Here is a 25,864-nt window from a genome sequence, read left to right on the forward strand (position 1 = left end):
ATATTCTTCTCCACCCAACTATCGAGCGGGGCATTGTGTGAAGCCGCGGTCCGGAGTATTTATATGTTAATGTAACACTGTAGGTATATATTATGTATGTTGTACATGTACATGCACATATATCCGTAGTATATACATCTTGCATTCTTCATTTCAAATATAATAATAAGAAGAAGAAGAAGAAATATATATAAAAAAAAGCGAACAAAACAGGCTGAGAGCATGTGGACCTTGGACTAATAGGGGTAGTGTGTGAGCTGCCTAGGTAATTACTAAAAGGGGAATTACCGTTGTAGATCTTTCATTCTATTGAGCGGGGACTCAACTTATCTACCCATAACTTCCCACTTTTTTTTCCTTTCTTCTAGGCACTAATATTAACCTTCATCATGGTCGATCTACCTGAATTTAAAGCGACTTCGCTGGAAGAGATTCCTGCCCGCGTCTCTACGGTCCGCAAGACCTTCTATGAGAACAAGACCCGCGACCTGGAGTTCCGCCTTGTCCAGCTGCGCAAGCTGTACTGGGCGTAAGTCCCCAATTCTTTTACCTTTCCGGGTTATTTAATTGACAATCTTCCAGCATCAAAGACAATGAGGAGGCGATTATGGAGGCCTGCGCTCAGGACCTGAACAAGCCTCGGTTCGAGACCAACCTTGGAGAGAGCGGATGGCTCCTTAACGACATTGTTTTCACGACGCGCAACCTGCACAAATGGGCCAAGGATGAGAAGGCCTCCGATATTGATCTCGCATTCAAGTTCATGAACCCCAAGATTAGAAAGGATCCTCTGGGTACTGTGCTGGTCATTGGGTACGTCGTACCTCCCTTGCGATGCGCATGAAGAATGCACCGAAGGCTAACCTACTCTTTCTACTCTAGTGCCTTCAATTTCCCCTTCCAGCTGACTCTCGGCCCCGCCATCGGTGCCATTGCCGCCGGAAACACCGTGGTAATCAAGCCTAGCGAAAATGCCCCCCGCAGCGCCGCTCTCATGCAGAAGATCGTCGAGGCGAGTCTCGATCCCTCGTGCTACACAATCATTCAGGGTGGTATTCCCGAGACACAGGCCTTGCTCGCCGAACGGTGGGACAAGATCTTCTTCACGGGTGGCGCCACCGTTGGAAGGATCATCGCCAAGGCCGCTGCACAACATATGACCCCTGTCGTGCTCGAGCTGGGCGGTATCAACCCAGCCATCGTGTCCAAGAGCGCGAACCCGCGTCTCGTAGCTCGCCGCATGCTCTGGGGTAAGCTCCTGAACGCCGGTCAGGTCTGTACCTCGCAGAACTACCTGCTGGTTGACAAGTCGCTCGTTTCGGAGGTTGTACAGGAGTTCAAGAACGCGTATAAGGAGTTCTACCCCCAGGGTGCTAAGGGTTCACCTGATTACGCGCGCATCGTTAACGAGGCCTCCTTCGCCCGTCTTAAGTCCATGCTTGATAACACTAAGGGCCAGATTCTTATGGGTGGCACTATGGATGAGAAGGAGCTGTTCATCGAGCCCACCGTTGTCCAGGTTGACTCGGTTGATGACTCCCTGTGCTCGCAGGAGAGCTTCGGTCCCTTCATTCCCATCTTGCCCGTGGAGAACCTCGACGAGGCCATCAGCCTGGCCAATGGTGTCCAGAGCACGCCGCTGGGTCTCTACCCCTTCGGTAACAAGGCCGATGTCGAGAAGAGTAAGTCGCTTATCTGATACACCGCAAAGAAAGCTATTCTAACACTCTCCTAGTTGTGTCCTCCACCCGCTCCGGTGGTGTTTCCTGTAACGACGCCGCGTTGCACATCCCAACCCTGCCCTTCGGCGGTGTCGGCGAGAGTGGCTACGGTGCTTACCGCGGCCGCTCCAGCTTCGACGTCTGGGTGCACCGTCGCCCCATCACCTCCAGCCCAGGCTGGCTAGAGTCAATCCTGGCTATTCGGTACCCACCGTACGCCGGCAAGATCAGCAAGTTCAATGCTGCCAGTGCCCTGCACCCCGACTTTGACCGCAACGGCAACAAGCTGAGCCTCGGCTGGCTACGCTGCGTCCTCACTCTGGGTGGAGGCAGCGCGAAGGCCGGAGCCGGCAGAGCTACTGTCCTTGCTGCCAGTAAGTAATCCCTCTAATTCTCTTCATTTCTTTGCCATTTTTGTGAATATTTTCCCACCTTGCACATATCTGTCTCGTGCGTTTCGTCCCCTGGATATCCTTCTCCTTCAGATGAAGAGGAGAACTAAATTCCAAGATCACAACCCACCGTCTGTGGCTGCTTATATGGCTCAGACGACGAAGACGCATAATCCCTTGCCTGTGCTACCTATATACCCCAATTTCATGTACTGGCTTAATTCTGTTCTACCCCTCCGCGGATGTCTCTCCTTACCATTTATTTCCCTTTGTCACCATCATACCTCCTTTGAACATACTGCCACACCCCGGAATCGAGAAGAAAGATACATAATCTGTGAATATTAATGAATCTGACCTTTCCCTTCCCATTTCTTTTATTGTCCCCCTTCTATTGCATTTTCACATTGTTCCAATCATTTCAATCTCAATCTGCAGATCCTACCTATCAGAGCATTTGGAAATAACAGTCTAACCCGTAATAGTTGCCTACATCGTCCTGCAGGTCCTCGAACGCCGATCGAAACTGTGAACTTGAACCCCTGAATTTGGATACCCGATTTGGTCTATTGCATCCAATCGTTGTTTACAGTTTTGCTGATCACTCCTTATCTTGGTATGGAACGAAGTTGGGCTTCTTGGATCAACATGTGCGGATTGGGATCTCTGCAGTAAAATAATTTGCCTAGGTAAGTGCTTTTGGATTTTATTGCGCTTTTTAGGCTACGATTTGGTTGCTATTTGAGCCGTGTATATTTTCAATCTATTTGTTTTTGTTGGCTTGAAATGTATTTCTCCTGTAGGCGAGTGTAGTTTATCTAGACATCAGCGTATTGGTATTTGAGTCTAGAACTCCCGCAATAACTAGAGGATGCATAGAAAAGGGATCAGAATCTTTGTACAAAACCCACTAGCCTACGGCATTACATCGAAGGACACTCCTTGTAAATATAGACAGATCTAACATTCATATCATCATTCATGCTGTCAAATGCAGTGTCGAATGCAGTCTAAACTAAATGAACGTCTTGTTAATACCGAAAGGAAACAACTTGAAGTCTAGTACATTGCGCTCTCAGCAGCGCCGTTCTACGCCGCGATTACTCACACACAGGTACTTGACACCCTTGTATGGCTTGACGCTTTCGCCTAAACCGCGACTGCGACGCTGGTCGATGTTGAGACTTTCGACTTTGATACCAGAGGGAAGCCAGCCTCGCACGGAGAAGGATACTGACGCAGAGTTGGGCATCAGGCTTGCATTGACCTGGGCTTTGGTCCTGCGCGTTGGGCGGGATGTAGATGATGGGGCGAAGAATGCAGGGAGATGAGCGTTAGACTGGGATTGTGATTGTGATTGGGGAGGGGGCGTGGGGGTGTGAGGTATGGAGGGATTTGGGGATGGAGATGTAGTTGCAACAGGTTCTTCTTCCGCGTCTTCTGGTTGTAAAGCAGCAGAGCGGGAGGACTTCTTTGTTGACTTCTTCTTCTTCTTTTTGCGCTTGGAGGGGTCGGAGGATCGAGTTTTCTTTGATGTACTGAGGGTTGCATCGTTGTAAGAGGTAGGAGCCTCGTAGTAGCCTTGCAGGAGGTTGGCATTGGCATCTTCATCGGCATCCCCGACACTGTCGTCAAGGTCATCGTCGGCGGATGGATACCCTGAGACACTGCAACGCAGTGTGGCAGTGCCAGTCAATGTTCCGGCATCCCTGCCAGTGGGAATCCGCCATTCGAGGAGCCCAGTTGTGGGGGAGAATTGAGCGTCACCACGGCTGGCCTGCATGTCCGTGATGTGGCGGACGGACTTGGAGATCGGGACACTGACGACGACCTCTTCAAGTGCCGGCCCCGAGCTTCCACTTCCGCCCCCACCCAGGAATGATGGCGTTGAGGTGCCGGATCCGCCTCGGGTAGCTCCAGGCCGCGAAGATGAGTTTTGGCCCGGAAAATTCGTGTTCAAAGTTAGTCGAACCTCAAATTCGGAGCCAGATGGCCCGAGTGATTTGCGGATATCGACAATAGCAGGTAGGAAAAGCTTTTCCATATGGCTCGGTGGCTCATCCAGGTCAGGATCTATGGGAAGGAGATCCACCTCATATCCAGCCAAGATAAACCGCCCATCGGGGGGTATGAAGCTGAGCTCCCCCGGCCGTTCCTTCCATCGAGCCAGTCGGACACATGGATGAAAGACCGGTAGCTCGATCTTGCGGGCAAGGACATGCTGACCACCCGGCGCTGATAATGATAGCAGTAGGTCCGGGACTCCCGATATCTTCGCAGTGAATGCAATGGTACCGGATACTAATGCGGACAGCAGTCGTCCCGAAGGTGCCATAGTAACAGACAGAGATTCAATGATGTCGACATATAGCTCGTTAGAGGTATGCCGTACACCAGGGCGTCGCCAAGGAATGGCGGGTCCTTGTGATGCACTGGCGGCGGCGAGAGATTGCTTGAGAGGATTCGTAGATCCTAGCGCTGGCGTAGATGCCCTAAAACCTCACACAAACTCATTAATAACGAATGACATCGATCGATCTCAAGTCAAGAGCTGCTCACCCAGGTACTCCGATTCCACCTAGTAGCTTCCCCATCCACCCGGGAACCTCAACGACCTCCTGCAATGCATTGGGTTCAGTGTTGCATACCGTTCCCCCATCGCACATTTCATTAAGAAGCTGCGCAACAACATCGTAATTGGCCTGGATCTTAGTTGTGAGCAGCGGCGCTCCAACAAAGTCCTCCAGTACATCAATCACGCGGTGCAGGAACTCTAGTGCCAAAAGCGGCTCCGTGTCAACTTCGCTTATTGCAAGAAATAACAAATTCGACTCAACCGTCGAGAACACCGTCACCGGTGGGGAAGCGCTGGGAATGTACAGCAAGGAAGGGCGTGGCTCGGCATGAGCAAGGTAGAGGGGCAGGATGGCGGAGGCCGAAGGCGGGCGGGATCGATATACATGTTCGACGATGGGGACGCTAGGAAGGACGGGTTAGTATCGCCTTGCAAGCTGGTGTGGATTAACATACTTTTGCTCGTCATATATGTAGACGGCATCAATCTCGCCGCTCATTGTGATAGTTGTCTGATGATGAGATTACTTGCTGTGTCGGCGTAGTTCGATTGCATAGCTCTTGTGTTTTGCCGTAGATCCCCGCCTTCTCATACCTTTTTGGAGACAAACAGAGATCAACTCATACGATTGTAGTACCCGGAATTTTGGTGATTCGGTGCGCGCTTCTTGTTCTTGTTCCTAACAATATCAAAATACGCTCTATACTACATTCATATACTCTGATACGCGCGCCATGGATACAAAGCCGAAAGACGCCAAGCAGGCTCTGGCCGAGGACAAGTACGACGACTGTCTGTCCTGCAGAGTGACTGGTGTGTTTATTTTTAGCCTGTGATCCGGGCTTGTATTACAAGTATTTAGTACTGACGTCCCACAACAGGATCTGCTGCGTTTATTGGCCTCGGAGTCTACAGCTACTACACTGGAATGGCCAATCTCCGGAAACAAGAGAAGGCCATCATGCAAGGCCCCACAAAATACAAGATGGGCTCGCGCAAGCTGGGAATTGCCTCTATTTCTGCGACATTGGTGGGAATGGGGTTGTGGCGGGCGTTTAATTGAGCAGTGTATGAATACTAAAACATATGGGATGAAGGTCAAGGTTGAGCAGGGTGATAGTGAAGTGAGGTTGGAAGCTTCAAATGTTTGTAAGAATATTGATTGTTATGTAGTTGCAAGCCAATGATAATTGCCACTCCGGGTATCGGGTATCACCACAGGCATATCCGTCTATATGCTAGATCACAAAAGGAAGGGGGAAAAATAAGGGGAAAAAAAAGACAGGAAGAGATAGAATAAACCCAAGGAAGAGAAGAAACGAAAAAGAAAAACCATATGCAAATGTCCCTTCCTTGTTATGCACCCGAAAAGCACCTTCATACCCGAAATCTCAACCAGCCACAGTGTGACAATCAGAAGGGAATGGTCGTCACTTCGTCATCATATAATACTTTATCCAGGTCAATCCCTAGGTAAAGCGGCCTCGCTTACCCCCTCCTGATGCATCTCGTCCGTTGTTGAGTCCTGACAGGTCGAAGAAATCGGGGAATGTAAATTTCCTCTTCGATCCAAGACTAGCGGGGGACTCCCGTGGGGAAGGGCGCGCATTTGATCGTGGGTGGTTGTTGTGACGATGGTGTGGCCGACTGTTGCGAGGCATCACTGAGACGCTCACCGGAGCGCCGTCCTGCATGGTCGCAGATGAGTTGTCCGATGACTGCACATCCATGTCGAGTTCTTGACACTGAGGGTATGTAGGACCGGCAGAGAACGTGAAGACTGCAGGTGTGGCGAAAGAAGGTGTTTCGTGGAGTTGTGTGGGAGGGGTGATCGGCTCTGGCTTGGATGTGGGTACAGGCGCTGAAGTGGGGGGCTGACGAGCAATTGTTTCGGGCGCAGGCTTTTCTTTGCGGGTAATAGCTGGAGTAGCACTTCGGTCACGCTTGTCGGCCTCTGTATCTTCATCACTGCTTTGGGATCCAGTTCCATCACATTTTTCGGTTGCCCATTGTCGAACCTTCCACCCCTCTCCGTCTCCGAGACCGAGGTTCTCACGGTCCAGGAAGTGGAGCAGATCCTCTATCGCTTCCTGGTATCCTAATGACCTTGCCTGAGCTTGTTCACATACTGCATTCTTGTACAGGTTCGTGACAGACAGAGCTGCCGCCTTGAATTGTTGGAGGAGTTGCTCTGGAGGTTGCGGGCGGGGTGTCGAGCTCGGGAGAGAGGTGTTGAGGGATCTCATGGAGTCCATGGCAGGTAAAAATGTCAAGGCCCTATTGGGCAATGGGTTTGAGGACAGAAATATTTGTGTTTACGACTTTGTATGTCGTGCGTCGTGCGTCGTGCCTCAGTGGACAAATGGCAATAGAGAAGAGCTTTGAGGTGGTGAAAGAGAGCAGTGGAAGTGGGAGGGATTGCAAGAAGTAAGAAAGCAAGAGGTAAGTCACCCGGGATCAGATATCAGGCAGTTGTTCACCCAGCTGTGTGACAATAAGCACCAAGATGTGTCAACGGAGGAACTTTCAAGGTTGTTGCAGATGACCGCCTTGGCCCGGTAACGAGAAGCCCACTTTCCGATGGAATAATAATATTCCGAACCGTAGGCCCTACTGAAAGGCGGTATCTTCATTTGCCATCGACGCGCTTTGAATACCTTCAATAATCCTAGTCTGGAATTGTTCAATAGCATTCATTCTATGGGATCCCCCTTGATGAGTTGCCCCAAATTTTGATTTATTTTGGACTATACTTAGACTATTCCCCTCTTTTCCTCACCACTCCGACCACAGTTCTTTCTCCCTACATTACGCGATCCGACTAGTCGCGAGCTTCCGATATTCTTTGTTGCACACTCAAAGACGTGTTTAAACAGCGAACTCACCCACGCTCTATTCACCAAAGATAAAACATGGCCCCCGCCCTCGCGTCTGATCCAGTCTCGCAGGCTGATACTCCCATGACTGATGCAAATGACGACACGGTCCCTTCGGTGCCCGTGGATAGTGCCGACGCGCAAATGACCGTATGTGAAGTTGTTCCTACTTGCTTATCTAGGACAAGCTGCTGCATAGTCGCTCATATGTCTCTGTGCTTTTTTGTCTCGATCCCATGCTGACTCTCTTCTGCAATCTAGAGCCACCGAGACACCCCAGATTACACGGTAAAGATGCCATTGGTCTACAATACGGTGTATTAAAGAGAGGGAAGTCGCTAATTGTTTACAAAGGACTCTGACACAAATCCCAATACCACTGAAAGCAGCGTTGCGGGCGACGCCGCGGCCGATGGACGCAGGCGCAGATCTGAGGCCAATCACCTCAGAAAAAATATCCTAAACAAGAAGCATGGCCGCCTTGATACTACGAAGGTATGGTTCATAACTAAGTTAACCTGACGATGACCTTTGCTGATAAATCATCTCTCGCAGGAGGATGATTCGATTCGCCGATTCCGATACCTTCTCGGTTTAACTGACCTGTTTCGCCACTTCATCGAGACGAATCCAAACCCTGAGATCAAGGAGATTATGGCAGAGATCGACCGACAAAATGCAGAGACGGAGGAAAAGGCCCGCAAGGGCTCCAAGCGCACTGGAGGTGCTGGTAATGAGCGACGCCGCAGGACCGAACAAGAAGAAGACGCAGAGTTGCTACAAGATGAGAAGCAGGGCGGCGATAGCACCACTGTCTTCCGAGAGTCGCCAGCATTTATTCACGGTGAACTCCGTGATTACCAGGTTGCAGGTCTGAACTGGCTCGTTTCGCTACACGAAAACGGTATCTCCGGTATCCTGGCCGATGAGATGGGTCTCGGCAAGACTCTGCAGACGATTTCGTTCCTAGGCTATTTACGTTACATCCGAGATATCAACGGCCCTCATTTGGTCGTCGTGCCGAAGTCAACCCTGGATAACTGGAAGCGAGAGTTCGCAAAGTGGACCCCCGATATCGATGTCTTGGTGCTCCAGGGTAACAAAGAAGAGCGACAGCAGTTGATTAATGAGCGCCTGGTGGAGGAGGAGTTCGATGTTTGCATCACCAGTTATGAAATGATCCTCCGCGAGAAGTCACACCTGAAGAAGTTTGCTTGGGAATACATTATCATCGACGAGGCCCATCGGATCAAAAACGAAGAATCATCGTTGTCGCAAATCATCCGTCTTTTCAACTCCCGCAATCGGCTGCTGATTACTGGTACTCCACTGCAAAACAATCTGCATGAGCTGTGGGCTTTGCTCAACTTCCTTCTGCCAGATGTCTTCGGCGATTCGGAGGCATTTGACCAGTGGTTCTCAAACCAAGATTCTGACCAAGATACTGTGGTACAGCAACTCCACCGTGTTCTGCGCCCTTTCTTGCTTCGACGTGTGAAGAGCGATGTCGAGAAGAGTTTGCTACCGAAGAAAGAACTAAATCTCTACGTCCCAATGTCCGAAATGCAACGGAAGTGGTACCAGAAAATCTTGGAGAAGGACATTGACGCCGTTAATGGTGCAGCTGGGAAACGCGAGTCCAAGACCCGCCTGTTGAACATTGTCATGCAACTGCGGAAGTGTTGCAACCATCCCTACCTGTTCGAGGGAGCTGAGCCAGGTCCTCCTTATACGACCGACGAGCATCTTGTTTTCAACTCAGGAAAGATGGTTATTCTGGACAAACTTCTGAAGCGCATGCAAGCAGATGGTAGTCGTGTTCTTATCTTCTCCCAGATGAGTCGTGTACTGGACATTTTGGAAGATTACTGTGTGTTCCGAGACTACAACTACTGCCGTATCGATGGCACCACAGCACACGAGGATCGTATTGCTGCCATTGATGACTACAACAAACCTGGATCCGACAAATTCGTCTTCCTCCTAACCACCAGAGCCGGTGGTCTAGGTATTAACTTGACCTCAGCCGATATCGTGGTCCTCTTCGACAGTGACTGGAACCCCCAAGCTGATTTGCAGGCCATGGACCGAGCCCACCGCATTGGTCAAACCAAGCAGGTCAAGGTTTTCCGATTTATCACAGAGCATGCCATTGAAGAGAAGGTTCTGGAGCGAGCTGCTCAGAAACTGCGCTTGGATCAGCTTGTCATTCAGCAAGGTCGCTCTGGACAACAGGTCAGCAAAGCGACTTCCAAAGATGACCTCCTTGGCATGATTCAGCACGGTGCTGCCAATGTATTCAACACCAAGGGCGCGGATGCAACCCAGCTCTCTGAAGATGAGGATATCGAGACTATTCTGCGTAAAGGTGAAGAAAGAACCGCAGAGCTGAACAAGAAGTACGAGACTCTCGGCATTGATGACTTGCAGAAGTTCTCCTCTGAGAGTGCATATGAATGGAACGGTAAAGATTTCACCGAGCGGAAGAAGGATATTGGAATTAGCTGGATCAACCCGGCCAAGCGTGAGCGCAAAGAGCAATTCTATTCCATTGACAAATACTACCGCCAAGCCTTGGCCACTGGAGGCCGAACCGCCGATACAAAGCCCAAGGTTCCACGTGCTCCTAAACAAATCACTGTCCACGACTGGCAATTCTTCCCTCCTGGTCTCCACGAGCTCCAAGAGAAGGAGACGGCCTATTTCCACAAGGAAATTGGTTACAAGGCTCAACTGCCCGAAGGCCCCGAAGAGGAGCTCAGCGAGCGAGAGGCAGAGCGGGACCTTGAACAACAGGAGATTGATAACTCTGTTCCGCTTACTGAAGAGGAGCAAGCCGAAAAGGCTCGTATGTCAGAGGAAGGCTTTGCAAGCTGGAACCGACGTGATTTCCAGCAATTTATCAATGGATCTGCTAAGTTTGGTCGCACCGACTACAAGGGTATTGCTACTGAGGTTGACAGCAAGGAACCCCATGAGATTAAGGAATATGCCGAGGTCTTCTGGCGCCGATACACCGAGATCCAGGATTATCCTAAGTACCTCCGAGTCATCGATCAGGGTGAAGAGAAGGTGCGGAAGATGGATCACCAGCGGAAGATGCTCCGCAAGAAGTTGGAGATGTATCGCGTGCCGCTCCAGCAACTCAAGATCAACTACACCGTGTCCACCACCAACAAAAAGGTTTACACCGAGGACGAGGACCGATTCTTGTTGATCATGCTGGACAAGTATGGCGTCGAGGGCGAGAATTTGTATGAACTCATCCGTGACGAGATTCGTGAATCGCCTCTGTTCCGATTCGATTTCTTCATGCTCAGTCGTACGCCCGTGGAAATTGGTCGCCGCTGCACTACTCTGCTGAACACTGTGGCAAAGGAATTCGAGCCCAGTGAGGGCAAAGGCCGCGGACGTGATCGTGATGAGGAGGAAGAGATCGAAGAAGCGCCCCCTGCCAAGAAGAAGGCTAAGAATGGAGCTGCTGTAAGTTTCATCTCATTGATTATTTATTATTCTGGTTCTAACTGTTTCCTTATAGCCGTCTAAGCAGGCCAAGGCTACCAAGGGTGGTAGCAAGACTGCCTCTGCCGCAAGCTCCCGAGCTCCCAGTGCTGCTGCAACCAAGTCTAAGAGTCGCAAGAGGTAATCATGTGGATTTGTCCACTGGTGTGTGTACGTTTCCCAGTTTGCTATGGTTATTCCAAGGTTGGTGATTCGGGTTCTAGGGGGGGGGGGTCAGGATCGGCGCAGATGATATTTTAAAGTACTTTTGTAATTGAAATAGAGTTATTTGTTTTCTAAAGGCTTATCATATATCCCTGTATAATCCCTGTCCACTAAGAATGCCCGTCTGACCGGAGTCCGCATCACCGTGCAGATCGAATACCACCTTCTGCCACGCTGAAACAACACTAACCCTAAGTAATAAGTAATCCGCAATGACGAAATACAGGTTTCTACCTAGACTTTACTGACGAATGAGCCTTCTAGGTAGGCATATTTAAAAGCCATGACGCTTGTCTCAAATACCCAGCTCATTGCATGACATTATTTCAATAGCATAAATAGGCCCAAGCACTAGCCATCCATCCTCAAACCTCCCAACCCATCCACGTACCCCCACCATGACGAGAATCAACCTCACCGCGAACCTAAACTACCAGAAGTCCGGCACGAAGTCGTACTTGCACGCCATGCGCAAATATCGCTTCAACCCAACCAAGGCTGGCCCATATTTCCTCGGCACTAGAATGGTACAAGCCGGCCGACAGTTCACTAATAAGCCCGTGGGAGGACGTGCCCGGTTGCAGCAGGTACTACAGAAGAAGAGCGCCGTTAGCGACGAGGTTGGACAAGTGGATGCCCACGATGTGCAGAATGACTCGATGTATCTTGCCGAAGTTGGTATTGGCACACCTGCACAGACGCTCAATCTGGACTTCGATACTGGTTCTGCGGATCTATGGGTGAGTCCGTTTTTTCTCCGTGTATGAAGGTTTCTAAGATTGTCTAGGTCTGGTCCACAGAATTACCGTCGAAGACTCTATCGGAGAACAAGAACCATGCAATCTTCGACCCCACCAAATCGACCACCTTCAAAGAGAAAGCCGACTTGACGTGGCAGATTAAGTACGGGGATGGCTCTTCTGCCTCTGGTACGGTCGGGAATGATAATGTCAACATTGGCGGGCTAGTGGTCAAAGACCAGGCTGTTGAAATTGCGGATATACTGTCCGCGCAGTTTGTGCAAGGTGCTGGGGATGGGCTGCTGGGGCTTGCGTTCGGTACTATCAATACAGTCAAGCCCCAAGCCGTGAGCACACCTGTGGAGAATATGATCTCACAAATTGATATCCCGAAGACCGCTGAGGTCTTCACTGCGAAGTTGGGGTCATGGCGAGATTCCGATGAGCCGGATAAGGGCGAGTCATTCTATACTTTTGGTTATATCGATCAGGATACGGTGAAGGCCACTGAGGGGGAGATCTACTACACGTCTGTCGACAACAGTCAAGGATTTTGGATGTTCGATTCTGCCTCGGCGACGGTGAATGGGAAGTCGGTTTCTCGGGCTGGAAACAAGGCTATTGCCGATACGGGGACTACTTTGGCACTGGTGGATGATGACACTTGTCAGGCCATTTATGACGCTATCCCCGGGGCAGAGTATGATGATGACAGCCAGGGATGGATATATCCATCCAACACAGCAGCGGATAAGTTGCCTGTTGTATCTTTTGCTGTTGGTGATAAGCAGTTTGTTGTGCAGAAGGAAGATCTAGGGTTTGCTGAGGCTAAGTCTGGCTATGTTTATGGAGGCATCCAAAGTCGTGGCACTATGACCATGGATATTCTAGGTGATACCTTCTTGAAGGCTATCTATGCAGTGAGTGATACATTATTTTGGGAGTTGATAGTCGCATGAGCTGATATGTTAGTTAGGTTTTCGATGTCGGTAATCTTCGCTTTGGTGCTGTGCAGCGAAAGGAGTTGCATCAGAATCTCTCTGTGGCTTCTGGCTAGACATATGCATAATGTAATATTGGGCTGTAGGACTTGCTTGGGACATATTCAGAAACTCCAAGAATTCATATACTACAGAATGAACATGCCGTTATATGCATAGGAAAAGAAATATGCTACAATTAACCAATAGAAAGCAGTTCGAACCACCACGAAGTAAAAGGCGCTTTCATACGAATCATATCATCATAGGTCTTCCCATTTTATGACGGGCTTTATAACCTACACAGATTTTATGTATTAGTGTATTTAATTGAAACATTGATTTTGGAGCACTTACACTTCCAGAGTGCAAGTCTGCCAGCGCTTGCTCAATGGCACCCGGGGAATATATCTTAGCAAGTTTATCAACCGGGAACTTTCCTTGCTTGTATAGGTCAATCAACTGTGGAACAATCTAGACAACGATAGAAAATTAGCCACAACTCAGGCGATCATCAAGAAAGACTCACCACAGTGGGATTCGCGCAACCCTCAATCACACCAACAACGCGTTTACACCCCATCATGAGTGCCAAAGGATCAATATTGAGGGATGAACCAGCACGAGTCACGCCCACAATGGCTAGGGTACCTTCATGACCAAGAGCTTTGACTGCAGCCTCAAGCAGAGGAATTACCCCAGTCGTATCAAGAATACAATCAACGCCATCCGGGAATACATCCAGCAGCCCCTGTGCAAGATCCGATACACTCTTCGTATTCAACGTATGCGATGCACCGAGAGACTTCGCCAGCTCGAGCTTCGCATCAACAATATCAACTGCGATAACCGTTTCAGCTCCTTGAGACCGGGCAGCCATCATAGCCGCCAATCCAACAGCGCCCATACCAAGGACAACAAAGCGACTTGTCGGCTTAGGCTTGAGAATATTGAAGACAGTGCCAGCACCAGTGAGATATCCGCAGCCAAGAGGAGCTAGGACGGCCATATCTTCGACCGTGATTCCGGATCCTGGTGGGGATTTGACGACCGACCGCTCGTCAACTATAGCCAGCTTGCTCATGGAGGATTGACCGAAGAACTGGCCGCGGATCGGGCGCTTTCCATCAGGAAAAGAGATAGGTGACTCGGCCGCACTAAGGCCTCGAGCACCGGCAAAGTTAATGGATGTAATCTGACTGCAGAATCCATTTCGGCCTTTGTTGCAGGGATTGCATGAGTCTTTGTGGCAGGAGCTGAAACTCAAGAAGACAAGGTCGCCTTCTTGGAGGGATGTGTCTTTAACACTACTACCGACACGACGGACGATTCCGGCGCCTTCGTGGCCTAGTACGGCGGGATAATCTCCGACGGGGATTGCGCCCTGTTGGACGACAATATCCTGAGGGTATGTTAGTTTCTTTTGGGAAGCTCATTGCGAAATGACTGATACATACTGTGTGGCAAAGGCCGGTGTATTTCATTTCAACCAAGACTTCATTCGCCCGGACTTCATCGAGAATCACATCTTGAAGGACAAAGGGAGCTCCTGGCTTCTCGACTACGAATGCCGTGGTTGAGATTTGCTTATCTGGGATCATGATGGGCATGGTTTGAACATGGAATCTTCTTGTAGGGTTAATAAAGCAAATTCACAAAAGAAAAAGACAATTTAGGGTTGAAGGGAACTTCTTAAGACAAAGAGACGGGTATTCCCCCGCAGGTCAAGTTTATTCCCCACAAGTCTTCGGCGACGAGTTTCGGTATATCTCAGAGTTTTTATATTGTGGGTATGATTTACCACTCTGATTTTGCTTTGTTGAATGACAAGAATAGCCAGCCGTATAAGCAACCCTGTGATGTCTTTTTATTAGTCTTTTTACTCCGTAGTGGTCTCAGATATCATTCTGTTTAGATGTGCCAATTTTATAAGTCGACAGCAAAAAAAAAGGCGGGAAAAGGCCTTGTGCAATGGACTTTTCTATGTATAACCTCTGATATCAGGCGAAATTGAGGGAGATTCCAAGGTTGGATTCCTCAAGATGATGTGTTAACCCTAATTCGGACTCTCAAGGGAACACTCCAAATCAAGAACTCCAATTATATGTGCTATTGTACAAAGATGCAGTGTAGATGCTAGAATACATATTTAATTACCACATTTTCTCCTTTCCCATATTCTTTTCCATATTCTTTTCCTTCTTGACAACCTCACCCAAAGTTATGGGTGTCCGCAAGAACTTCTCCATCAGTAGCGCGGCAGCGACACTCACATTAAGACTGTCGATGCGGGCAGGATCTGATTCAACGCCTAGGATGGAATTATGCCGGGCGCCTGGAATACTGATGATTGCATCTGCATGCGACTTGATATGCGAGCTCAACCCAGTAGCCTCACTGCCCATCATTATAACACTAGGAGCAGTCGTGATGGGTAATTTGGCACTTTGATCACCATCCGCCGAGATGTGATCCAAATGTACAGAGCCGGGGATTGGTGCATCTGCAGCATAGAATCGCCACCCGTTCTGCTGGGACCGCTGAATAAAATCAACTTCATTTTTCACGTGTAGAATGGGCATATTCTCTGCTGCACCAGCAGAGCATTTGATCGTGAGGGGAGACAATGGTGCGGAGTTGCGACCGGCTAGAACAATCGCATCGACACCCAGAAAATAGGATGAGCGGATGATGGCGCCCATATTACCGGTATCGACCACTCCATCCAATAACAAAACAATTGGGTATCGATGGCGCTGTTCAGTTTCTTCTGGGGACGGAGAAGGATGATGGATCCGGATACGATCATCGGTACCATTTACCGCAGCTTCTTCCCGGGTTTGTGGTGCAAGTTCCGTCCGGAAATACTCTTCGGATATAGATGGAACAACCTGAAGGCCGCGCACAGGTAATTTTGGTAAAGGAGATGCCTCCAAAATGCACCCATTGTGAGGTCGTCCAGCGCTCATCTTGTCCATAAGCCGATCCCATCCTGCAAATGCCATCTTTACTGTAATGTTCTTTGACAATGCCAGTTTGCGGATTGTCATCTTTGCTGCGCTTAGTTCTTCGTCCGTGCTCTGGTAGATATAAAGCTTGTATAGTTGACGCCGACTGCAGCGCAGCGCGGCCTCCACGGCACTAGTGCCGTAAATGAACTCGGATGCCGGTGTGGTGTAGGGGATTGTATCAGGTACTTTGACGTTGTCCTTCACTCGCTCTGGCATGCTGTTCGTGACCCGATGAGCCCTAGGTCTTGCTGGCTCCTTCTCCCGTGGTTCATTCATTGAAGGCCTTCCTCGTCCCGCTTGTGTGAATGAACCGTCTGGTGTTCGTGATTGGACTCGTGACTGGAATCGTGATTGATGTTCACGAGGGAGTCCCCGGAAATCACCAGAACGAATGAATTCATCTTCGTCGAACTCAAACCTTTCCTCCTTTCGGTTTTGTCGTGGGGATCGAGAATTGTCATCCCATGGCGATTGTCGGCGGTCATAGTCTTTGCGGCCGAAACCATCTGATGTCCAGGTTTTTTTCGCTCCGTATCCTCGATCACCCTGGCCGTAGTTCCGATGAGTATTCAATCCTGATCTCTCGGGCTTCTCTCCATACTGCTGCGCTCCGTATGGTCGAGGCTCATTGAAGTTAGATTGACCTGATCTCTCGTATTTTTGCTGTCCGTATTGTCGCGATCCATTTGTTTGACGGTCATTGAATTTGGATTCACCTGATCTTCCGTATTGTCGCGCTCCGTATTGCCCCTCGTATTGTCGTTCGCGCTTAGGAAACCGAGACTCGTTGCCGCGGCGATCCTCTCTGTCCGCATCCGCCGACTGAGATCTGCGAATACCCTCCCCAATTGCTGAATTCAATGATGCATGCCTAATCGTCAAGACTGTGGAACGCGAGGAACTGATCACTCTCGAAAGACCATTCAAGCCCGTTCTTGAGATAGTACTGAGCATCGTGACGAAGTTCCGGCTTTCGCAGATTCTCTCCCGTTCCAACTTGGAGAACTCGATATCGAACTGCGCGATAGGTCTCTGCCCGCTGCCGTATTATCGTTATCGCATCCAAACGCGTAGCGCGATTTCTATATGTGAATCCAGCCGGTCTCGACTTCGACTTTCTTCTTTTCTCAACCTCACCTTCATTCGCCCTTTTCTTTATTCATCATTTCAGACTCATATTCTTTTTAAGCATCCAGTTAACTCAAAAGCTTGCTTGCCTGCCGATTGGATCTCTCAGTCCTGCCATCAATCACATACCTATCCCAAAGCTCAGCTTCATCTCACTGACCTTCCCAATTCTCATCTGTAGGAGCCGCATGTGCGGTTCCTACAGCTTCATTCTCATTTTCTGACTCTGCACGTGATCAGTAAATCACCATGTCTCAATCTGGAGACAATTCTCCAAACTCCAATGATCCTGATGCGATGGCTGCGCAATTGCTAGCGCAGTTCCAGAGATCATCCTCTCAGACGACCCCCGCCATTCCACCTAAGGGTTCCGAAAATGCCCTTCAGCCAGTGCCACAGATCACTGGAAACTCAGAAGAATCAACAATGTCTTTTGAGATCATTGTCCCAGTGGTTAATAACCCTGAGGACTATGAATATTTGCCTGGTCACTTCGAGGTTCATCGCGTTCTTGCAGTCGATATGCATGAGCCAAAGCTCATTGTGAGACTCAAAAGTGGTGAACGTCAAACCGTGAGTGAACGCAATCAGTCATAGCAATTTCAAGCCCCATTTAACTGACTATGCCTTTCACTAGATGACCCTCCAAGAATTGAAAATCCTCAAGAACGGACCGCGAGCTTTACGTGAATTCAACCGTGACTCACAGAGCCCTGATCCCCTGGCAATGGACCACGAACCCATTTCACGTCTCATGTACGCGAGTGGAGATGGCTCAGCAGACTATGATTCAGATATGGATTGGGGACTTGCACGAAGGCGCCAACGGCGTGGGCCGTCCATCTCATACGATCATTTCTTTCGGACTGACGATGAAGACGAAATCGACCACTATGAAACCCACATTAGAGATACCAGCAGCGTGGATTCTGAAGACTCAGAGGAGTCCAGTGATGAGGAGGACGATGATCGTCCAACTAAACGTCGCCACCTAAGAAGAGGTGTACAGAAGAAACGCCGGAATCAACGTATTCGCGAATGGTCTGAAGAGTATTCTGTCTACACAGGCAAACGGGCATCGTCTCGCCTGCGGCAGACTCGTCGACGCGACATGAAAGAGAAATTTGAGGATGACGAATATTCGGAGCGCGAAGTTGAGCAGCCTAAGCAAAAGTTTTCGGGTGCCAGGGAGCAGTTCCGTGAACTACCATATGACAATGACTTCAGACTGTGCCACTCCCAGTCATGTGCCCAATGCGGCTATAAAGATCATGACAACCAAAAAGGGTCTTTGGTATACTGTCAAGGTTGTACAGTATCGTACCATCAAGGTTGTCTTGGCGATCGAAGCAGGCGAAAGCATTTGGTCACTAAGGTTGACGAGGGAGATTTTATTCTTCAATGCAGTTGGTGTTTGGGGATCAAGCACCAAGAGCATGATATCAAGCCTCATTTGGGCCATTGCGTTGACTGTAGAGACGCAGGGCCCATGTCACAGCCTTTGCGAGAGTCTCTTTCTCCTCAAACGGAACAACAATTGCGAGAAGCCAATGATGGCATAGACCCAGTAACCCACATGGATATGTCTCGTGTCAACAATATTGACAATGTCCTCATCAGATGCCTTGGTGGTGGTCATGCTTGCAAGCGAGCTTTCCACATCCATCATCTTTCACACGAGGAACTCGCCGACATTGATCTTGATTCCTGGCAATGCAAGGATTGCTCTGAATCTCCCCCTGGGGCCAACCCAATCCACATGGTCGTTGCTTGGAGACCAAAGAATCCCGAAGTCAAAGTCGTCCCGCAGTTGGTCGAAATGATCCCAGAGATTGATAAAGAATATCTTATCAAATGGAACAATATGTCCTACTTCCGTGTCACCTGGATGACTGGAGACTGGGTCTGGTCTAAGGCTCCAGCCAACCAGATGAAGGCGTTCCTCAAGTCAGACAGATCCACAAAACCAGCCATGACAACGGCCGAGGCTGTTCCCGAAGACAATATGCGGGTGGACATCGTGTTTGATGTGGAATATCACACCAAGCCCAAATCCCAAAATGATCGGGCAAACGGCGATCTGGTTAAGCGGGCGTATGTCAAGTACAAAGGGCTGCCCTACGAAGACGCAGTCTGGGAAGATCCCCCAAGTCAAACCGACACAGCTCGCTGGGAGGATTTCCAGATTGCTCTTATCGACAGGGTGCTCGGAGAAAATATCCACCCTCCGAGGGCAAAGGATCTTCAGAGGCGTCTCAGTGCTGCCCGCGAAGAAGAGTTCGACGAGAGCCTTATGTTGACGGCTCAGCCTGCCTTGGTAACCGGAGGTGAGCTCATGGAGTATCAGATGGATGGTGTGAACTGGTTGCTTTACATGTTTTTCCAACGAAAGAACGCCATTCTTGCTGACGATATGGGCCTCGGAAAGACAATCCAAGTCATCACCATGATCTCTGCATTAATCGAAAAACTGGATTGTTTCCCATTCTTGGTCGTTGTTCCGAATGCGACTGTGCCAAATTGGCGCCGAGAGATCAAGAGCTGGTCGCCGGACGTCCGGGTTGTCACATATTATGGCAGTGCCTTGGCTCGGGAGATGGCCAGTAAGCATGAGATGTTTCACCAGAACGGTACTCTAAGTTGTCATGTGGTCATTGCTTCGTATGAAAGCATGGCTGATGATGGGGCCAAGCAAGTCTTGTCCGGTATCAATTGGGCTGGCTTGGTGGTTGATGAAGGTCAGCGCCTCAAGAACGACAAGACACAGCTCTACGAGCGCCTTCGTCGCATGAAATTCGGCTTCAAGTTGTTGCTCACTGGCACACCCCTTCAAAATAATATCAGAGAACTGTTCAACCTGGTCCAATTCATTGACCCAGCTTACAATGCCGCGAAATTGGAGAACCAATACGGGGGATACCTCAGTAATGAACAAATTAGCGAGCTCCATGATATGATTCGGCCATGTCTCTTGCGTCGAACGAAGGCAGAGGTTCTGCCATTCCTCCCTCCGATGGTGCAAATCATCATCCCGATTTCGATGTCCGTTGTGCAGAAGAAGCTGTACAAATCAATTCTAAAAAAGAACCCACAGCTTATCAAAGCCATTTGCAAGAAACAAACTGGGCAGTGGAAGAAAGCAGAGCGACATAACCTAAACAATATCTTGATGCAGCTGCGGAAGTGTCTTTGCCACCCGTTCATTTACAATCGGGACATTGAAGAGCAAACTCTGGACTCTCAGCTTTCTCATCGGCGTTTGGTCGAAGCATCCGGGAAGCTTCAGTTGCTGAACTTGATGCTACCCCGACTTCGAGAGCGTGGACACCGAGTCCTCATCTTTAGTCAATTTTTAGAGAACCTCACCATTGTTGAAGACTTCCTCACTGGGCTGGGGCTCCAGTACTGTCGCTTGGATGGAAAGTTGTCCTCAAGAGAGAAACAGCAGCAGATCGACCAGTTCAACGCGCCGGATTCTTCATTCTTTGCCTTCCTGCTTTCGACGCGATCGGGTGGTGTTGGAATCAACCTCGCCACTGCGGATACAGTCATAATCATGGATCCGGATTTCAATCCAAAGCAGGATATGCAGGCTCTGTCGCGTGCTCATCGAATCGGGCAAAAAAATACAGTTCTTGTTTTCCACCTGGTAGTGCGCGCGTCAGTGGAAGAAAAGATCATGCAAAAGGGTAAGACCAAGATGGCGCTGGACCATGTACTTATCGATCGTATCGAGGCCGGCCAAGATGAAGAAGACTTGGAGTCAATCCTCAAGCATGGTGCCCAAGCACTGTTCAATAACGATGACTCGGCGGACATTAAATACGATAGCCAGTCGATTGACAAGTTGTTGGATCGTAGCCAAGCCGAACAGGCTCAGCAAATGACCAACGAGGAAAGTTCAACCCCGAATGAGCAGGGGCAGTTCAACTTTGCACGGGTGTGGCAAAAGGATCGCGGTAGCCTCGAAGAGGTGACCGAGACGGAAGACACGCCTATTGACCTGACGGCGTGGGAGAAGATCCTGCAGGAGCGGGAACGTGAAGCGCAAGAGGAGGCCAGCCGCCAAGCCGAAGGTCTTGGTCGCGGTAAACGAAAGCGTGGTACACCCCGCTACAGTACCGTCATCGACGGAGTCGACGATGATGAGAACCCTAGTCCCGTCCGAAAGCCGCTCACCAAGATGCGAAAGAGTACGGATGATAACGACTATGAGTTCCAACAGCCAGATTATGGCGACGAGAGTGAGTCTGACGTTGTGCCTGAGCCAATGGACGTTGCGGAAGATGGCAACACGACTCTGTTTCATCCTGCGGTTGGTCCAAGTGCAACTCCAGATGCTGCTGTTCCTGCACAAACGGCGAACGCAGAACAGCAAGGTAAGAACTTAATTTTCCATGTACATCCTAATTACCACTTATTCTATTTGATTACAATTCCCACCCCCTCATTCCATATTACAGGTATAAAGACAAAGTTTGCTAACATACATGATTCCACAGCTGCCGCACACACATTCCGCCGCGTTGAGTTTCCCCGCCCGCCATCACTGGGTACTGACGGCGCCCAAGATGATTTCCCATCTTCAAAGTGTGTGGCGTGCCAGCACCGCCACCGCCCGGGGCGCTGCTCGCTCCGCTACGCCGGTGTCGAGTTCTGTGGTCTGTGTGGCCTGGCGCACTGGGGCGGCCGCCGGGCCTGCCCTCACCTGCAATCAACAGTGCAGGTCACCCGCATGTTGGAGGCTCTGGAGAAGAGCGTGGAGGCCCCCGCCCTCATCCTGGAGGCAAAAAGATATCTCCAGGGTATCCGAAAGTCCGTGGCGCGCTCTGAGCGCGAACGCAAGAAGGCCTCTCTTGCGGCTTCGGCGGGACCTCAGGTTCCTCTCACCTTGCCCTCACTGGGTGGGGTGAGCACCGCCCCTGTCATTGATTTGACAGAGGCGGGTGCTGAGTCGTAAGACTCAACTCAAGTCTTTCTTCCGCCACCCCAGCGGGGGCACCCGCCCGCTGGGGTGGCATCTAATCACGGTGTGAGAGGAGCTTCGGCTCCTCTCTTTATGCTTCTTTTCAGTTTGTTTGAGTTTTTGTTTGTGTACAAAATTGCATTGGGAGGAGTTCGGTTTGCTTTTCGAAAAAAAAAAAAAAAAAAAGAGGGGGGGACAACCCCCCAAAAGCACAAAAACCAAAAAAAGGGGAGGCGTTGTGGGCATTGTGAGCGAAAGATACCCAATTTTGTTTTTTTAGATTCAATCAATTAGCATGATTACAGTGTTTTGTTGTACAGAGTAGTTGATATACGCATTGCGGACAAGTACAGTGTAGATATTAGGTCTTCAGATTCATTTTCCTATAGAATTGCTGAATAGAGTCTGGCCCTAGAGATGCACATGACCAGAGATCCAGGCAAACATCTATGAACCTTCTACACAATCCTCCAACATCACTATACAATCCAACATGATTGTTAGTGGGTCTAACAAACTAATATATAAAGAAACAAAGATGGAAATACGACATCTCTCTTTTCCATCACTCCACATCTCCCCATTCCCCACCTTCATCATTCAACTTCATCAAACCAGGTTCACAACATGGATCCCCAAAAAGAACATCATCAGCGAAGGCGCCGCCTTAAGCGGGAGTTTGCAGAGATGAACGAAGACCCTATTGCTACTCCGCAGTTGATGCACAAAGACATGCAGGAGTCTGAGGAGCCTGACATCTCGAGAAGCCAGCATCAAGCTGGAGATGCTCCAGTCAAAACACCAGATTATGAACAAGGTTAGTCTGCAAAACTAGTCAAGAATAAAAAGTGGATGCATTAACACCTATATCAATGATGTAGTGAAAGAGTGGTTGACCAAGGTTGAGAAGTATGAGCCTGGTTTGATAGCTGGTCTTGAAGACCAGAAGGTAGCTGTTTATGACGATAAGAAACCATCCACTGAGGACATCGATATGCCCCTGGCCCCCAAAGTCGACCCAAGTGAGGCATCGTTCAAGGCTGAGAAGCCTGATCCTGATTTGCCAGCTGGTCTTGAAGATCAGAAGGCAGCTACTAGAGTCAATCAGAAAAAACCCTTCAAGGATACCGAGATGCTGTTGGCCCCTAAAATCGACCTAGTTGAGCCATTGGCCAAGGTTGAAAAGGCTGATTCCGATTTGGCAGCCAGAATTGGCGAACAGAATTCCGCTACTAGTACCAAACAAGAGCCATGTCGCGAGGATACCGAGATGCCCCTGGCTCCCAAAATTGATTCACTTGAGTCAACGATCAAGATCGAAAAGTCTGACCCTGATTTGGCTAGTATCGGCGAACAGAATGATACTACTAGCGGCCAACAAGATCCATATTGCGAGGACGTTGACATGTCATCAGCTCCCAAAATCAACTCGAATGAGCCGACAGCCAATTCTAACCTCTCTAACTGCGAGCGTAATCTCACGCCGTTTGATTCCAAAGATTCTTTGGAAGAGAAACGTACTCTGGGCTCCGTTGAGTCTTCGGACACAAAACCACAAGGCCAGCTCTGCATCTCCTGTTTCAAGAAATGGGGAAAGCTACTGAAGCCCGGAGAAAAGCTACTGGATTGTCAAACTTTCCATGGAAAATATACCAGCTGTGGACACTGTGTCCGGCGACATTCTGCATGTGTGCTAGTAAGAATACACTCCGCTATACAGAAGAGTAAGCTAACCCAGTGCTAGCTCACACCTAATCTGATAAGAGACCTGTTACGACTGAAGCACGAGATGAACAATGCCTTGGATAAAGGGGAGGTCGCTGAAGAAAAGAAACGATTCTACGATGTTTACCAGAATGTATCCGAGAAAATTGCGCACTTGGACGTTGAGAAGGCAGAAAAAGTCAAAAAATATCGCCAACAATACTACAAGAAGAACCCAGATAAGATCAAGGAATGGCAACGAGTATATCGACAGAATGATGCAGATGAAATCAAGCCAAAAAACCAGAAATATCGACGGAAGAACAAAGAAGAAATCAATCTAAAAAGCCACAAACGGTGCCCCAACAACCCAGATAAACTGAAGGAATCTCAACGAGTATATCGACAGAAGAACGCAGATAAAATCAAGCTAATAAACCAGAAATATCACCGAGAGAACAGAGACACAGTCACGGAATATCAACAGAAGGACAGAGAAAAGATCAAACTAAGAAGACGAGAATGGCGACAGAAGAACAAAGAAACAATCAATCTAAAAAGCCGCGAACGCTACCACAACAACCCAGACAAACTGAAGGAATCTCAACGAGTATATCGACAAAAGAACCCAGATAAAATCAAGCTAAAAAACCGAAAATGGCAACGGAAGAACAAAGACAAAGTCAAGGAATATCGACAAAAGAACAAAGAAAAAATCAAACTAAAAAGCCACGAACGCTACCATAACAACGTAGATAAACTGAAGGAATATCAACGAGTATATCGACAGAAGAACAAAGAAAGAATCAATCTAAAACGCCGCGAACGCTACCATAACAACCCAGATAAACTGAAGGAATATAAACGAGTATATCGACGGAAGAACAGAGACAAAGTCAAGGGATATCAACGAGAATATGGGCAGAAGAACGCAAACAAAGGTAAGCCAACAAAACGAGAGTATTATCAGAAGACCAAGCTCAGAAGACTAGAACAGAGGTGTGAGATAAAAAGTCTGTCAACGCATAAATCAGAGGCCGAACCTAAGCCAAGAAAGCTCAAGCAGGAGAGTCAGATCAAGCAGGAGAGTCAGATCAAGCAGGAGAGTCAGATCAAGCAGGAGAGTCAGATCAAGCAGGAGAGCCAGGTCAAGCAGGAGAACCAGGTTAAGGAAGAGGTCTAGCTGCCAAATTCCTGAGATGAGTTGTAGTAGTGGAGCATGCAATGGGCCAAGGTTGCTAGAATAGCCCTATTAGAATCGCAGTTGAGAAATTTGTCGTTTGTTTTTCCTTCTATGGAAGGTTTATTTGACTCCAAATTTACACTGCATTTCGTGGGTTTACTAAGTGCAAAGGTGTTGCAGCTTTGGTGGGTTGTATGTACGCTGTAGCCAATGTGTTGACTTGGACGTTCGAGTTAGGTCAAGCCATGTCACGGGATTTCTACTGTGGACGACATCCGACACGACGGGAAAGAAGAGAACCGAAAGATATTTGTTGTGTTTCTTTTATTCATATATATTTTTTTTTCATTGAAAGTTTTGGTTTTTGGCTCTAAATATCTTTTTCTGTTTGGGCTTTTCGCAAACCAAATGGATGTGGTGCCAGCCACTTGAAAGCACTTTGTCATATTTTCAAGCAAGTAATACAAGTTTCCCTTAATGTAAGAAAGCAATGACTACATAAGCAGTTTTTTCTCGCATATTAAAGGAAAGTGTATAAGCTCAGAGGTGATATGGTTGACATAAGTAGCCAAAGATATTCCAAAGTTGATGTTGAGATGGGTCGCACTGGGCCGAATGTTAGAAGAGGTATCCTTGGGAGAAAGTTAACAAGGGACATATTTATGATACGCTAAGAAACAAATTATTAGTTCCACAGAGTATATAAGGCTTTAATAAGTGTCCACTATCAGTGGATTCTCCTCGTACCACCTTCTATCCAATACAAAGGACTGGATATTTTCGCGTCTTAAACATGTATAGCATTCAATGTTGATATTTGACATAAGCATATTTGGAGTCAGGGAATACAGAGAAGCAGCAT

At 48.8% G+C, this 25,864-nt stretch overlaps 10 protein-coding genes across 10 annotated transcripts; 6 read left to right on the top strand and 4 right to left on the bottom strand.

Moving 5' to 3' along the window:
- Positions 1–389: 389 nt before the first annotated feature.
- PGRI_001190 (hexadecenal dehydrogenase) lies at positions 390–2,645 on the top strand (the record flags this gene model as incomplete). Its single annotated transcript, XM_040787832.1, has 5 exons — positions 390–529; positions 583–813; positions 883–1,682; positions 1,736–2,095; positions 2,599–2,645. 5 exons carry the CDS (start codon positions 390–392, stop codon positions 2,643–2,645), a joined length of 1,578 nt encoding a protein of 525 aa, XP_040651604.1.
- A 543-nt stretch (positions 2,646–3,188) lies between these two features.
- PGRI_001200 (putative AP-3 adaptor complex subunit mu) lies at positions 3,189–5,187 on the bottom strand (the record flags this gene model as incomplete). Its single annotated transcript, XM_040787833.1, has 3 exons — positions 3,189–4,605; positions 4,673–5,092; positions 5,144–5,187. The coding sequence occupies 3 exons, from the start codon at positions 5,185–5,187 to the stop codon at positions 3,189–3,191; spliced, it is 1,881 nt and encodes a 626-aa protein (XP_040651605.1).
- A 235-nt stretch (positions 5,188–5,422) lies between these two features.
- PGRI_001210 (uncharacterized protein) lies at positions 5,423–5,751 on the top strand (the record flags this gene model as incomplete). Its single annotated transcript, XM_040787834.1, has 2 exons — positions 5,423–5,501; positions 5,570–5,751. The coding sequence occupies 2 exons, from the start codon at positions 5,423–5,425 to the stop codon at positions 5,749–5,751; spliced, it is 261 nt and encodes an 86-aa protein (XP_040651606.1).
- Positions 5,752–6,157: 406 nt separating this feature from the next.
- PGRI_001220 (uncharacterized protein) lies at positions 6,158–6,943 on the bottom strand (the record flags this gene model as incomplete). The annotated part of the gene is made up of 1 exon (XM_040787835.1): positions 6,158–6,943. The coding sequence occupies one exon, from the start codon at positions 6,941–6,943 to the stop codon at positions 6,158–6,160; it is 786 nt and encodes a 261-aa protein (XP_040651607.1).
- Positions 6,944–7,600: 657 nt separating this feature from the next.
- On the top strand, positions 7,601–11,210 carry PGRI_001230 (uncharacterized protein; the record flags this gene model as incomplete). Its single annotated transcript, XM_040787836.1, has 5 exons — positions 7,601–7,714; positions 7,826–7,852; positions 7,919–8,059; positions 8,120–11,047; positions 11,103–11,210. The coding sequence occupies 5 exons, from the start codon at positions 7,601–7,603 to the stop codon at positions 11,208–11,210; spliced, it is 3,318 nt and encodes a 1,105-aa protein (XP_040651608.1).
- Positions 11,211–11,688: 478 nt separating this feature from the next.
- PGRI_001240 (pepsin-like aspartic protease) lies at positions 11,689–13,087 on the top strand (the record flags this gene model as incomplete). The annotated part of the gene is made up of 3 exons (XM_040787837.1): positions 11,689–12,030; positions 12,078–12,950; positions 13,007–13,087. 3 exons carry the CDS (start codon positions 11,689–11,691, stop codon positions 13,085–13,087), a joined length of 1,296 nt encoding a protein of 431 aa, XP_040651609.1.
- A 186-nt stretch (positions 13,088–13,273) lies between these two features.
- PGRI_001250 (NAD(P)-dependent alcohol dehydrogenase) lies at positions 13,274–14,620 on the bottom strand (the record flags this gene model as incomplete). Its single annotated transcript, XM_040787838.1, has 4 exons — positions 13,274–13,309; positions 13,368–13,484; positions 13,540–14,412; positions 14,468–14,620. The coding sequence occupies 4 exons, from the start codon at positions 14,618–14,620 to the stop codon at positions 13,274–13,276; spliced, it is 1,179 nt and encodes a 392-aa protein (XP_040651610.1).
- A 543-nt stretch (positions 14,621–15,163) lies between these two features.
- PGRI_001260 (RNA methyltransferase, TrmH family) lies at positions 15,164–16,975 on the bottom strand (the record flags this gene model as incomplete). The annotated part of the gene is made up of 1 exon (XM_040787839.1): positions 15,164–16,975. The coding sequence occupies one exon, from the start codon at positions 16,973–16,975 to the stop codon at positions 15,164–15,166; it is 1,812 nt and encodes a 603-aa protein (XP_040651611.1).
- Positions 16,976–17,398: 423 nt separating this feature from the next.
- On the top strand, positions 17,399–22,109 carry PGRI_001270 (uncharacterized protein; the record flags this gene model as incomplete). Its single annotated transcript, XM_040787840.1, has 3 exons — positions 17,399–17,722; positions 17,787–21,528; positions 21,652–22,109. The coding sequence occupies 3 exons, from the start codon at positions 17,399–17,401 to the stop codon at positions 22,107–22,109; spliced, it is 4,524 nt and encodes a 1,507-aa protein (XP_040651612.1).
- Positions 22,110–22,742: 633 nt separating this feature from the next.
- Positions 22,743–25,002, top strand: PGRI_001280 (uncharacterized protein; the record flags this gene model as incomplete). The annotated part of the gene is made up of 3 exons (XM_040787841.1): positions 22,743–22,932; positions 22,997–23,811; positions 23,860–25,002. 3 exons carry the CDS (start codon positions 22,743–22,745, stop codon positions 25,000–25,002), a joined length of 2,148 nt encoding a protein of 715 aa, XP_040651613.1.
- Positions 25,003–25,864: the final 862 nt, after the last annotated feature.

The sequence above is a fragment of the Penicillium griseofulvum genome, assembly GCF_001561935.1.
Source record: "Penicillium griseofulvum strain PG3 chromosome Unknown contig_79, whole genome shotgun sequence".
In the NCBI taxonomy this organism is placed as follows: Eukaryota; Fungi; Ascomycota; class Eurotiomycetes; order Eurotiales; family Aspergillaceae; genus Penicillium; species Penicillium griseofulvum.